A 14,180-nucleotide genomic window follows, 5' to 3' on the forward strand; every position below is an offset into this window, starting at 1 on the left:
TTTAAGGTTTTCCCGCCTTTAAGGTTTTCCTCAGCTGCGGCTGAGGAGACTTCGCCATTCCCCTCAGCATTTATTTTATAAAGCATCCAGGCTGCCTGAAGTGAAACTTCTCTGACTAAACCTGCCCGTCCCAGCGTTTCGACATGTTGGTTTTTTTTTTTTTAAGGTAATAAATAGGTTATACACCACCACCCCCCCAGAGACGAAACGTGGGATGTTTGCCCTCATTTTTCTTGTCCCTGACTAAAATACTGAAATTATTTACCAGAAACACCCCGCTGTTTCCCTTTCGTTAGCTGCCTAGCAGGGCTGACGCCCAGCACCCCCTACACCTCAGCCTCCAGGCCTTACACTAACTGCCCTACAACATCATTTTGTCTTTCAGCGACGCTGGTGGTGGACGCGATTTTAAGCAACGGGTGCTTTCAGCCCTAGGATTTGTAACTTTAAAAAAAGCATTCTCTAGGGAGCGGCAGGTAGGTTGTGCAGCTGTTGGTGGCGGCTTCGTTTCAAACGCCGCTGGTGGGCATGGTAAGGAAAACCCGCACCTGCAGTTCTCTGCAAAAGTAAATATAACTTTGTGAAAGACTTGAAACTGGCGGAAAGTCCGGGGTTTTTAAGTTCAAGGTGCACCTCCTCGGAAGCTCAGTTTGTAGGCTTCATTTACCACCACAGCAGTTTGACTTGAGCTCCTTTTTGTTTGAAAGCTTGGCCAGGTGGCAGCTGAGCCAGCCGTGGAGCCGTGCTCTGTCCCCGCTTGGGATGGAGAAGCCTCCATCCTGGGATGGAGAAGCTCCTCTTGAGGTGGGATGCCTGATTTGGGATGGAGAAGCTCCTCTTGAGGTGGGATGCCTGACTTGGGATGGAGAAACCTCTCTGTCCTTAATGTCCTTAAGCCCTCTGGGCATGCCCACGTTCCTCAGAACTCGGCATTACACAGCCTAACTTTGTCACGGATAGTACGTCTTACTGGCTTTGCTCCTCATTCCATATTGTCCCCTCACCTGCATCACGGCCTCCCTTTTTCCTGTCCATATAGGGGCTTACTGGCTGCATTTTCCCCCTACTCCTTTACAGCCGGGCACAACTACTCACTCAGTTCCACCTCCACCTTCCTTACTTGCTGCCCAGTATGCTGCTCTCAGCTTTCCATGTGGTATCTGGCCCCCTTCCCATATGATACTCTCTTATTTCAGAGTTTTTTGCTTCTTTCCTTCTGGCCACTTTTATTCTGACAGTGGCTTTTGCTTTTGTTTTCCCTGCTGCAATATTGGCCCGAAGTTGAAGCAGCAAGCACAGTGGTAGTCACTACAGAGACAGAGTTTCTGTGTCTGCGGGCTTTCAGGCTTTCTGTTGCAGTAAAGGGGAACATATGGTCCTTAACGGTTGAAGAAAAAAAATATCCATATAATAAACCAGCATGTTAGAACTTTAGTAGGATAAAACTAAATCATGCTGCACTAGCAACAGCTCTATAGTCATCCAGGTTTAAAATAACTATATATAATGTATTAACATCCACGGTGCTCGTGCTTTACACCTTTTTTCAGCATTAACAATAGCGAGGCAATACCAGCTACCTGATACGTCAGGGAAAACCACAGTGAGCCCAGACCTTTCAGCTAGACTGTGAAACCTTCGTTTGCTGAACAGCCACAGGCAGTTGGTCAAAAAAAAAGTGTCTCTCTGTTTACCCTTCATAGTTTTAGTCCGCTGTTTTAGAATTACATTGTTAATTTTTAACCTCAAACATGACAATCAGCCTGACTTTAGAAAAACTAGCGATGCTTTGTAATATGTAATTGAACGCCCAAATATCCTTCCATACTGTTCAACTGCTGGAGTTAACCAAGATCTGTGTGCTCCTCTTAGGACATGCAAGGAAGCCTGGTAGCCAAGTGCCGTGGCTCTGGAGAAGCTGATGGGGGAAGGCGAAAGGGAAGCCAGGGTGTACAGCAGGAGCCATCAGTCCCCGTCTTAGAGCTGCAGTCACTGGGACGGCGTCCGACTGGCAGGTAAATGAAGCAGCTCCTCCAATGTGATACACTTTCCACAAGTTCAGCGCTCAGCCTGCGATGGAATTAATTATTTATTAGCTGACAATTATCCCCCTTTCTGCCATACCTCAGCTGAGAATTAATTTCAGATGCAGGTGATTCCTTTCTATTCTCAGTTCTCCAGGTGGAAACACAGAGCGAGCCTGAAACCCGTGGGCTTGTTCCAGGTTTAGCTGGGCTGCACGACGACGTGGGAGAGTAGCAACATTCAATTAAAACCATGTATTTTGATTCTTTTAAATAGAAGCACATTGCATTCTGTCCCATTCCCCGCCCCCTAGGTTTTTTCTAATAGACCCTGTGACTTAACTGAAGCAACTTCTACAAAGCTGTGGCCAGCAGTCGTTGGAGCCACATCAGACTGTGCTGGCTAGTATGGTCCTGTGGCCAGTGTCCGTGGGTCCTGCCACTGAACAGCCCTGGCTACCAGCGGCTTGCCTGTACCCAACAGCTGCAAAACCAGAGTGACATTTTTACAGGATGAATGAATATACGGTGGATTTTTGGAGTAGGAAGCTATCACTGAGATTTCATCTCTGGCCCCTCTGGTCGTTAAACCATCGTTTAGGACATTCATATGGCAGCCTGGTTTAACCTGTATTGTACTGCTGCATTTTTCCATGCCAATGCTAACGTCGGGCTTCCCGCTGCTGGTGGAAGCTTTCTAAGAAGCGCTCAAATCGTCATGGCTTATTGTGAACAAAATTACACACTTTCCTCCTGGAAATTCAAAAAGCCTCTTTGAGGTTGTGTACATTGTGTTCCAAGCAGCCGCAAGGCGGACGGTGGGTCACCTTAGCATTTCTGTGCTGCAGAAGTGCGTCATCTCCCTACGGTAGGATTTCACCAGTGGAGGGGGAAACACTTCTACACAGAAGCAAGCTGAACATGTAGGGAAGAGAGACAAGATAGGTGGCTTGTGAACTTTTAACTTCTAGGATTGTATGAAAACACACAAAAGAATGTGGTTTTGCTCTGTGGTGTTTATTTGAAAAACCTTAACTCTTTATTTAAACAGCTTAGATTAAAACTCGCATGCTTGTATCTGATTTTGAACACTTGGACAAGTCAATTAAACAGAACTTTAAATGCACAAGCATTAGATATGTAAGAGCCAATGTTAATTCACATGTAACACGCAGCTTACCTGGGAAATGAATGTGTGTCCTCCAAAGGCAGGCTCCCGACAGAAGTGCTGAGGAAGCAAGCACGCTCTGCAACTGGTTGAGCTGCGAGAGGAATGCCCCGATGGGTGAAACGCGCCCGAGCCCTGCTGACGGCCGCCACTGCTCTCCCTCCAGCAGCAGCCAGCAGGAGCCCAGAGAGAAGGGCAGTAGCACAGGGCACCCAGCAGCACAGTGCCCCTGGCGCAGCGTCCCCGTTGGGCTGCTGGTTCCCGTTACTCGCTCGTTGGAAGAGGTAGCGCGGAACTCTCTGCTAGAGGTAGCATCTTGCAGTGCTTTCTTGTTTTCAAGATACTGTAAACAGCTTTTCATTTTCTTGTAAGTATTCATTCAATCCTTACCACCTCACATCATTCTGATTACTTTTTTCTGTCTAGGAACCAATTTTGAATTAATATGAGGTCATACCGAGAACCAGATCCAAAGGCCGTTAGCGTTCACGAGAATCCTTCAACTGAGCAGTTGGCTGAAAGTATTCTTGATGGAATAGTGAGATATTTTATGTATTTACGTACTTCTGAGTGGCAGCTATTTAAGAGCAGATAGATTTAAAAATAAACATCATTCATTTCACAGACCAGATGCATCTCCGTCTTCAGAATCTCATTAATTTTTACTAAAAATGCTAACACGTGAAACTGCTGCCAAAAGCTATCGGCAAACAATAAAAATATCGCAACGCTCCGAACGGTTTTCTCAAGTGACTCTTCTGAGCTGTCTTCCAATCTTGAGTGCAGAATACAAAGAGACTTAAAAGACTTTTAAACGGTTTGTATTTTTTTCATTTATTGTAGAAAAGTTATTGTAATGCAGTTCATTTTTGTACATCTAAATTCCATAAAACAAATCCATAGAAATGAGGATACTACCAGCATGCAGTCTGCATTTTCTTTTTTAAATGATTCTGATCACAAAAATAACAACACTTTTTTTTCTTTGAAAGCCACTAAAAGCAGAGGGAGAGCAAAGCATGCAACACTGTACACATTTGCATAGTATATTTTACCCAGCATGCCTTGTAGAATGCTACACATACAGTATCTATAGAAGTAAAAACAGAAAGGGGCAAATCAGCAGAAAACACAAATTTGTGGGTATTTTTATTTTTTTTTTTTTTAGTAAAGGCAGTAATGTCTTTACCAGCGTGACTCTGAACTGGCTCCCAGTGAGGCTGGAGGTAAGCCCACCAAGCTGTCACTGGGAACCAGTTCGGGTGAGAAACAGCAATTTTTCTGGGATCTGAGAAGCCCAAGGTCCGTCGTTCACAGTTCGAATGACTGTTTTCATCTTTTTTCACCCCTCCATTTCTCACGCATACATACAATTCGCATTTTTGCTTGATTTTCTTCCTATGCTGTTCTTGTACAGCGTCACCCACTTTCTCTCCACACGAGAATCGGGCATGTTTCGAATGTAAATACACCTCGGGCCTGAGCACGCATTCCTTAAGCTTACTTTTAAGTTTTAAATTCTCAGCAGTATCAGTGGAAGTTTTGGGTGGACTCATCCACAGCTCTTTCGGTGTAACATTCTTCTCTCCCCCACCTCCCCGTCCCCATACACGAAAGCAAGTAGCTCCATAGCCCCAAGAGCTTACTCACTGGGAGTGTTTCATTCCAGACCTTGGGCTACTCGTGTATTCGTGGGGTAGTCATCAGTCATATGCCAAAATCTATACATTGGTCAAAATTCAAAATTATTCATGTGATTTCAGCTTTGAGGAGGAAATTAGCAGAAATGAATGCAGTGGACTTTCTGATTTTAAAAGGGTTTTTTTTTTTTTCCCATTAATTAATATGGCAGGAATACAAGTTATTGAAAAATCAATCACGTATGCAAAACGCAAGGCTTAGAAATAAACTGCTGGAGTATCAGGCAGCAAGTTAAACTGATCAAAACCACAATAAATCCCTTGACGCTGGATCAAAATATCTACCTTTTTTTTTTTTTTTTTTTTCCAAAAATACAATGCCAAATGCAATAGTGGAATTATTGTAAATTTGTGCTATTACAAATGTGCTTCTTTTTCCTTGCTCTGTTTTTACACCATTGGCAAAATATATTATTCTGTACTGTACAATATATTTTCTCACTGTATGGATTTTCTACCGCTTTAGACAGAGTAGAATTAATAACAAAGGGGACTGTGGCGTTAAACTTAAATTACATTTTGCTTTTCAGGAAATACCGCTAAGGCATATGATAACCGGTACGTGACATTTATGGTCAGACCTTGCAAATACTGACTCTCGGAGAAGGCTGTAATAAACGCCGTGTCCGGCAGCGGGTGTCTGCAAGATCTTCTCCAGATGGTAACGCACTGCCAGACGTTGGAGGGGTAAGGCAGGTCACTAAACATCACTGAGAGCAAGCCCGTGCCGCTCCCGGTTTCACCGCTTTCGAAGGAATAAAGGAATGACACGCTTCTCATTAACATTTTAAAATTATTTCTCCTTTCTCCCCAAATTCTCTAGATGGATTCAGTTGCAATATTTCTCTTGAATTAAATGGATTCCACAAGTAGTGAAAGAGATCTTAACACACATTTCAATACTAAGTAGCATTTTCAGCTCTTTCTCCAAGTTAATTACTTACACACATTTTACAACACTATTAAAATGTCCTGTTATTTTTAAAGACGTACCTTTACTTTTCTATGTAAAATAAATTGGACTTGAATAACGATCTAACAGAGGTTCGTCAAATGACGACTCTTCAAATCATACACTCTCTTTGGGCATCATTGTAAAGATAGCGGGAACTTAATTCCCCCCCGAGTTGAAACCAGCTACATTACGGTATTTTGCAGTCTTGTTCCTCTCTGTAGAACCACTAGTGGAAGGAATGAGGGGGTAACTGCAACAAGACACACGCTAGCAGAACCCCCTGTATCCAAACTGGTATTAATACCAACTGGGGTAATACAACCCAATTTTAAACTTTAGAAAATATGCATTTGATTTTTTTCTTTCGTGGTCTCCAATGATTTTTGCTTTAAAAAAAAATGGAAGACCACAGAATCAAGGACAGGCTTCGTAAGCACTGAACTTGGAAAACAACATATAGCAGAGGACACATTTAATACATTCTTAAAGAAAAAAGTGACTCATGAAAGCCCTGATTGACCCAAATCAGTATGCTAGGAAGTAATAGCATTAGCAATACTGAGAATGGTAGTGTCAGTAAGATAGGAGATTCTGGGGCATTTCAGAGAAGTCTACACTATTGAGACCAAACTGAATTCAGAAATTGGCAGTCAAGCTGAGCTGGAAGTTACGGGCCTACGCACATCCAGAGGACCTACCGCCATCTTGTTGTTCCTACAGCTACCTCTCCTCCGTTATGTAATTTTCACTCTCTTAAACATGTATTAAGCATTATTTTAAAAGCAAGGAGCACAAAAGATTAACCCCCCAAATATCAACTTCAGGAGCAGCTTTCAAACCTGGAGAAAACACAGGAAAACGTTTTTCTATGTGCAGCGAACCCCGGGCTAAGACTGCGAGCACGATCACTGGCAACTGTGCCTGCCGAGCCACAGAGCCACCTCCAGACCCAAGCACACTTCATTTACCTGGGCCCATCAGAGTTAAGTCAGAAAGATGCAGCACCAGGAGCAGGCTGAGTGCCCAGGAGCTGAGAAGTAGGGTGATGAGCAAGAGAGAAAGAGCGCTTGCTTCAGAAACTCCTCTTGCTCATCAAGTACAACATCGGGCTGCCACCTGATTTCCATGGCAAGCTGATTCTTCAGGATCTAGGTGTCGGGCCATATTGCACAACCAATTCTCAAGGAGAGGAACTGATTTTTGCCAGACCGACCTGTTTAGGAAATGATCATCTAATTTGGCCCACTGTTTATAAAATAAAATTTGATAGAGAGCAGCTTTGGTTGCATTCCTTTAAACATAATTTCATTAATATACTCAGCAAACATAATCAGTTGCGAGTTGCACATCCCACGGTATCCTGGCTTCGGCTGGGATAGCCTGGGGTTAAACTAGGACACATGGGATCAACGCTCACCTATGGAACCAGTAAAAGAACCTGTATGTCTGTTAAATACAACTTGCCAAAGTATTTTAAATTAAAAGTTTAACAATTAATTGTCTTCAAAGTGGCTTTGATAAAATACTTTGTTAATTCATTCACAGACGTATGAATGCACTGACATATATTGTCTTTAGATACGAAGGTTGTTGTTATCACCTTTATGGGCTCAATTGTCATTAATCCAAAAGTGTCCTAATGAAAAACTCGGGTAACAACAACAACAACAAGGTTTTATAAACAATTCTAAAAATCCTCTGTATAAGCCAGAGCTTAGGAACAGAACTCCAATCTTTAATAATATTTTAATAATAATAATAACTGGTATGAGGACTGGAAAATTAGTCTTACTCATATTCATTTGGGAATACATGAACTTCAAAACTGTATATAGCGCCATTGCGTAATAAATCACAATACAGCTGGCTAGCATTGCTGAAGGTCTAATGCAGACACTATGAGTTAACATGGCCTGATCAACACTGCAGCTTTTACTGATTACCGTGTTTCCTAAAAATAATTTACTTTTAAAAATAAAAGAGTTCCCACAGCTTGTATCTAGAATAAATAAATAACACAGTAGCATGTTCGGTATATTTGTACTTAAAGATATATCTATCTTCAAAGAATAAAAAAGCCCAGCAGGCAAGGAGACCTGCTGGATCACTTACAACTGATTTCTTATATTAAAATGGAATGGGCAGTGGGAGAGGAGAAGGTAAACTAATTACATACAAGAGTGAAGTAAACTTAAACCCACATAATAAGGGAACTCAGTGTGTTCATTCAAGGCAATACATGACTTCCCTCACAAGCTTGTCTTTTATTAGAACAAAGGAAGTAGTTTTGGCACTTCAGATGCTGCGGGTGATGGAGTTTGTGCATATATGTTGTGTAGATCTTTCCCTTTACTAGCATGACGTGGAAGACTTAAAAACAAGGCTCCAAAAGGCTCTAGAAATAAATGACATTTTTGTCTAGGAAATGATAAAGCAGTAACCTTGTTTACTAGAAAATATATGTAGGTGCTTCGCAGCTACCTGCCATTAAAATGCAAATATCTTCAAGCAGTTAAATGATCTGATCCCTAATGCTACTACAGAATAAAGATAAAACAGCTGTCTAATCTAGGTTTATACATCTCAGTGCATCCTTTGCAATTAATACTTTAATGCACACAAACAAGAAACTTATTAAAGCTTATAGAAAAAATGTTTTGCCTAATGCCTTCTTTCTCATGCAGGTATGTGTGCTGTACACGTAACAAAGATCTGTAAAAATTACTGGAGAATGCTCCACTGTGCTATAGCAGAAAATATTAGAGAAGGCAGCTGAAGCTACCGTTCCCAGACCAGATCTTGCTGTGCTTTCTCAGCCTTAAATGCTCTTTTGGAATCTGCAGGCATTCAGCCTGAGAAAATCAAACAGGAGCAGGTCTGTCATGTCCATTCCTAACTCTGTTACTCCAATGGATGCAGAAATTTCCGTGTTTTGTCTTGGTAACTGGCCCGTTCGAATCATCTAGTGGTGCTGAAGGCCGCCTTTTAGGCAGTGAAGTTGTTCAAAAAATCAATCATGCATCCACAATCTTTTAATGCTGCTAGAGATGTACCTCATTTTCGGCTGTACCAGATAGGAGATGAATTACTTTTCTCATTGTTGACATCAAGAAGATAACCAGACTCAACGGTGGTGGAAAATACCAGTGATCTTTGCTAACTGGTCCAGAAAATAGAAGAAACCGTAATATTCAGGAAATTCATTTAGTGCTACATGCTTTTAAAGCCTACTTTTAGCAGGCTCTGGGAAGAAAATAAGCAAATATAAAAGTTAATGATCCTTATTTTTGAAAAAATAGTTTTGACATGAACCTGCATCAGAAACACGCATGTTCAGCATAGTTCTGTCAATTTTAGAAAACACATGCAGTGGGGAGTTTCAGGAGTCTCTGCTTAAAGACATTAGTGGGTCGTACAAAACAGTCGATTATGGTCAATTTTTCAATCACACTGGATCTAAGGCTTCACTGATCATGTAAGACATAAGGTCCAATCACATCAATTTATCAATTTAAAGAAACTGAAGACTCAGTAGGTGAACAGGAGTGATTTTTAGGAAGTAAGGCAGCAATATCTCCAAAGATTTATCATAGTTCTTTGAATCAAAAATGTCAGCTCTACGACTTTACTGTGAGCAGATGTTTTTGTGATGCTCCCATTTTTATTGCAAACTAATTCTGACCAATATGTTATTTTAAATGTTCGTCATTTGAGAGTATTTAACCCTGCCCTCTTCCCTCAGATTTCATTACTGAAACCTAAACTGATCTTCTGGAGAGTTCTTGTGCGATGCTGCAATTTTCAGACATTCAAAGGTGGATTTGGAAAGATGGAACGTATAGGTAGGTACTGAGATGTACTGGAATGTAGGTACTCTACATACTGGGTAAGAAGAGTGTATTGTTTTCCATTTAAAAAGGCAAAATACTAAAAAAATGGGAGAAAAAAATATTACGTATCTATACACTAATGTTCCGTTTTGGGACTACTAGCCGTATTCAGGTAAACGAGAGGAAAAAAGAAAAAGACTATTCTCAAGCTCTAACCATACCAACTGTTCTTAAGTTCGTTCATTTTCCTGTTTCTGTTTCCCCTTATCCCGTCGTAGTTCATCACTGCTGACCACAACAAAAATGTCAGTACTGGCTAAACTAAAGAAATCATTTTGCTGCAACATTCATGCCAGGTCTAAAAATAATTTCAAACTGGAAAGTATTTTGTCACTGCTGCAATAGTTTTGAGATATTTGGCACTCCCAATAACTTACATTTGGTTTTTCTGAAAAAGCCATTCTGGAAATTAGAATAAATCCTTTTATTCTAACTTTAAATGTAAATTGAGCTTCCAGCAAACAAATAACTGTAGCTGACTTTCTGGCTTCTAGTGCTTTGTAATTTTCAGATTTTTCATTTCTAGGTTTTTTTTTCAATTGATTGCAACATGCTCAAGTCGACTTTCCAGTCAATTCACCCAAATTCCAACAGGAATTGGTTTATAAATTGGTTCCAACTGGAACTGGTCATTTGGAATTTCCAGCACAGGAAATTATTTTATAAGTGTCTTGATAAGTACCCTAAATTACAAACGGATGTGTCTAATATCTAACGACAAGAAAAACTATGGCTATAAATGCAAATGCTCTACTAAAAAAAGAAAATCCAAAAACCAACCTATGTGATCGGGCATTAACGTAAGGGCATGGTAACTTTTTTTTGCCCCCTACTTAACATCAAATGACAGCAGAGTGCAACTTCAGTATAACCGCGCTACATCTGCCAAATTAAGATGATTTTTTCTTTTTTTTAATTAGCTATGTTATGGCAAGTTATCAACTGATGAATACTAATTTTTTCCCCAGGTTCTTGAACTCAAAGCCTATGTCGTGAATCATGGCTATATCCTCCAGGGGATCCTCGGTTCCTATGGGGTTTGTAAGTGTCCTGGTATGAGTCAGAGTATTCTTCTTCCACTAGAGGATAATGATCTCGGCTGTGTTGGGAACTGGAAGACAAGCGGTTCCTGCTCTTCCGTGCCCTTTCATTGTGATAATTTTCATCTGAGGTCATTAGACTTCGTCGTTCAATTGGAGAGTTCTCTGTAGAATGGCTGCTGTGCCTCATACGCTGGCTCTACGAGTGCCAAAGAATCCAAGCATTAATACAGACAAAGAGTATTTCACATTTTTTAGCTTGTTCTGAGACTTAGTTCTGAGGTCTTTCAGAATCCATCCACTTTTGTGTTACTCATTTTATATTAAAGTCTGTATGCTACAGGAATGGGCTACAAGAATAGTCTGGTTCCTAGAGCTGAAAGCAGACCAAACGCGGTATTACAACATGTGCCTCATGGAAGTCACCTTGTTAAATATTACAGGCCGTTTAGCATGAAAAGTGAGCTGATGTATTCAGCATTTATCACTTTTCTCTGATCATGAACATAACATTCATGCTTCTATTCTGCTTAGAAAATTTTGAGCATTGATTTATGTGGGTTTAGAAAACATCTGAAGATGGGGTTTTTTTGGGTTTTTTTGTTTAAAAGGTGCAGCTCTGAGCCCAATTTAAAAGCCTTCACATGACCAAACAAACGATGGACTGCTAACCCGGCAGCTAAGGGGTGGCTAAAATTATTAGATATTCACAAATTCTTTCAACTAAAACATAAGAAATATTTTAGATATGTTGACAAAAATCCTTTTCTAAGACAATTTATTAATTCTAAGTTTTAGCCTTTGCTATCCTCACGTTCCCATAACGATAATGTGCTGCCTTTGTCGCATGAACAAAACTAGTTTGTATTTTTCGCCAGTAAACTGGCACAATGAAGAAATAGCCAAAAAAAAATATTTTGTTTGCTGTCCTCACCCACTAAGCCTCTCAAGAGTATAGCCATCCATACTCCCGGAACAAACTCGGTCAATAATTTCCTTTCTCTAGATTACAGCCCCGATGCCATCCTTCTGATCCTGCAATTGCCAAGAGAACGCTGCCGCAATGGTTGCGCTCCTGTGGCCTCGGGTTCATCGTCTGCTCCTCTCGGTTCTGAAATTCTGGCTGATGCTCTCTGTGCTGCAAAACCTTCCCCCCCCCCCCCCCGTGGCTACGCCCTCTCTGGATGGCAACTGTTTAGCTGCATAATTTATAACAAAAGGCTTGTCTGCCTGGGGAAGTAGCTGTGCAGCAGGGTATACGTTTACAGCACAGCAGATAGGATGTCGCATCTCTTCCTGTGGATCGATGCTACCAAGGTTACCCACCGAGAGATCCCACAGAAATGAGCTGGCACGGAAACGGTGCCCTGCTGCAAATTCACACACTCAGCTACTGGCTAGCAACTTCTACCACGTTATCCCCAAGTTTTCCTTATAGCATCATGTTTTAGTGGTGATTACATGTCAAAGTCCACGTCTTTTCTTCACAAATGATATTTCTCATATTTATTTGACCTAGCCATGTGATTTTGATACACAATCACCTAATCGATTGAAACTTCAACTTTCTGTGCTCACCCCCTCTATCTTCCCTGTAGCAATTTACCTCTCTGGCTGCAACCGGCTCCTTTCTAGAAACCTTCCTGCTTCCCTGCCGCGATTGCGCGGTTGTTCCGACCCCGCTGTTCAACCTCCCGAGAGGCATAAGCGTGGCACAAAACCAGTGTGGTTACACGCTGGTCTTACGCCCCAAGTAACTTTTGATCTTGCAGCACACATGGAATGATAAACTGCATTGCGTTTTCTGCACTAATGGACTTAAATTGCAAATCCCCTGCAGCCTAAGAAACAGACATCCCCAAAACTTGAACTACAGGATTTAAGTCCATTCGCTGAAATTAGACTGAACTGTGTAGGTTTAGCGCTAACCAGGGATTAGCCACAAAGGCAAACGCCTGACCCCTGGGAGTTAGCAGTGACAAAATTTACTTTTCTTGTTGAGGACTGCAAACACACAGAGCTCAACACCGACATCTTCCCCTTTTAGGCAAGGTCATGCCCGCGGACCAAACGCCCACCGGCTGTGGCAGGTGCCCCCCGGTGGTACACTGTCATGTGTACCCTCTCTTTGCCTCTGACTCTTCTGTGTCTGTGCCATTTAACTTTGTCCTGACGGCCTTTGTGAAGCCCGAAGACTGAAGTTAAATCAGAAGTTTCAATTCCCAGTAAACTAAAGTCCATGCCACGATCAAGTAAAAATGGGATACTCCCAAGTCCTGATTAGGTGACGTACGTACGGATTGTCCCAGCAAATCTGTGTCCTTCTCAGCTGTGACTGTTACAGGAGGCTCTGGGCTTTTGGCATTCAGTTCCCCAAGGTATTGGGCAAGAAGGAGCCACGAGGTCATAAGAAGTATAAATTCTTAATATACCATAAGCTCCTAAGCTAGCTTAATTCCTAGGATTCACCTGAGTGCTTTATCATTACCATACCCCATCATTACAGTTAAAACTGATGCAAATCCTTCCGAAGGCTTGAATTGGAGTAAAACCTCTAGGTGGGTAAGTGCTTCAGGTGATGGAAGCCTTTACTGCGAGACAACCACGTAAACCACCAGAAATCTTTAAATGGGCCTGGATGCTTGAGTGGCACTGACAGCCAAATCCTGCCATCTCTAGCCGGGCATCCTTCGCTCCGGGAGAAATTTACCCCTCTGCAGAGAACTAGCACCATTCAAGTCCCACCTAAGCCTTCACAATTAGGGTGAAGTGGGGATTAAGTGATGCATACCTTCAGCCAGCCCACTGCACAGGGGTGATTTTCATCTTCAGTGTGAGTTTTCCCTAAGTAAATGGAGCAACATTTCACAGTTACTGCTGGTGTCCATTGATCAGAGAGAAATAAATGCCTGAAAAAAATTCTGTGGATACACCCAGTTTTCAAAATGAAACTGAAGAGGTGAACGTTCTGCAGATGGTATTTTATTGTCATGAAAGGATGGAAAACTGAAATCTTAAGGCAAGTGAAAATGGAAACAACACTTTACATGTGCATGTTATTAGGAAGAGAACAGTGCTTGTGCATTCAGCCAGTCAGGAAACAGTGACTTAGTGGTCCTAATAAAATCAAGCACAGCGTTAGAAATGTGAGTATCGAGGATCATGCACCTTCGGTGAAGTGCAGTTCACTCACAGAAAAAACAGCTTTATGTTAATTGAAAACACTCAACAACGCATCATTCCCTTCACAATTGTCACCTGCTTCCAGATACTCTACAAGCAGAACAGAGGTTAAATTTGTCAGGTGAATTATTCATTAAATGTAACTTGCTCAACTCTACTTCTGACAGACATTAGAGAGTGTACGCTCCTAGAAAGTCGCACACATACAGAACTCCTGCTG

General features: G+C 41.7%; 1 protein-coding gene across 1 annotated transcript in view; it reads right to left on the reverse strand.

Moving 5' to 3' along the window:
• Window positions 1–10,715: 10,715 nt before the first annotated feature.
• The window catches only part of CACNB4 (calcium voltage-gated channel auxiliary subunit beta 4), a 23,160-nt gene continuing 19,695 nt past the window's right edge, over window positions 10,716–14,180 (reverse strand). The window contains exon 8 of the mRNA XM_035898935.1: window positions 10,716–10,976. Coding sequence (XP_035754828.1) covers window positions 10,716–10,976 — 261 coding nt within the window. The remainder of the gene's footprint in view (window positions 10,977–14,180) is intronic.

Source organism: Egretta garzetta, unplaced genomic scaffold (assembly GCF_000687185.1).
Source record: "Egretta garzetta isolate BGI_Z169 unplaced genomic scaffold, ASM68718v1 scaffold208, whole genome shotgun sequence".
Taxonomy (NCBI): domain Eukaryota; kingdom Metazoa; phylum Chordata; class Aves; order Pelecaniformes; family Ardeidae; genus Egretta; species Egretta garzetta.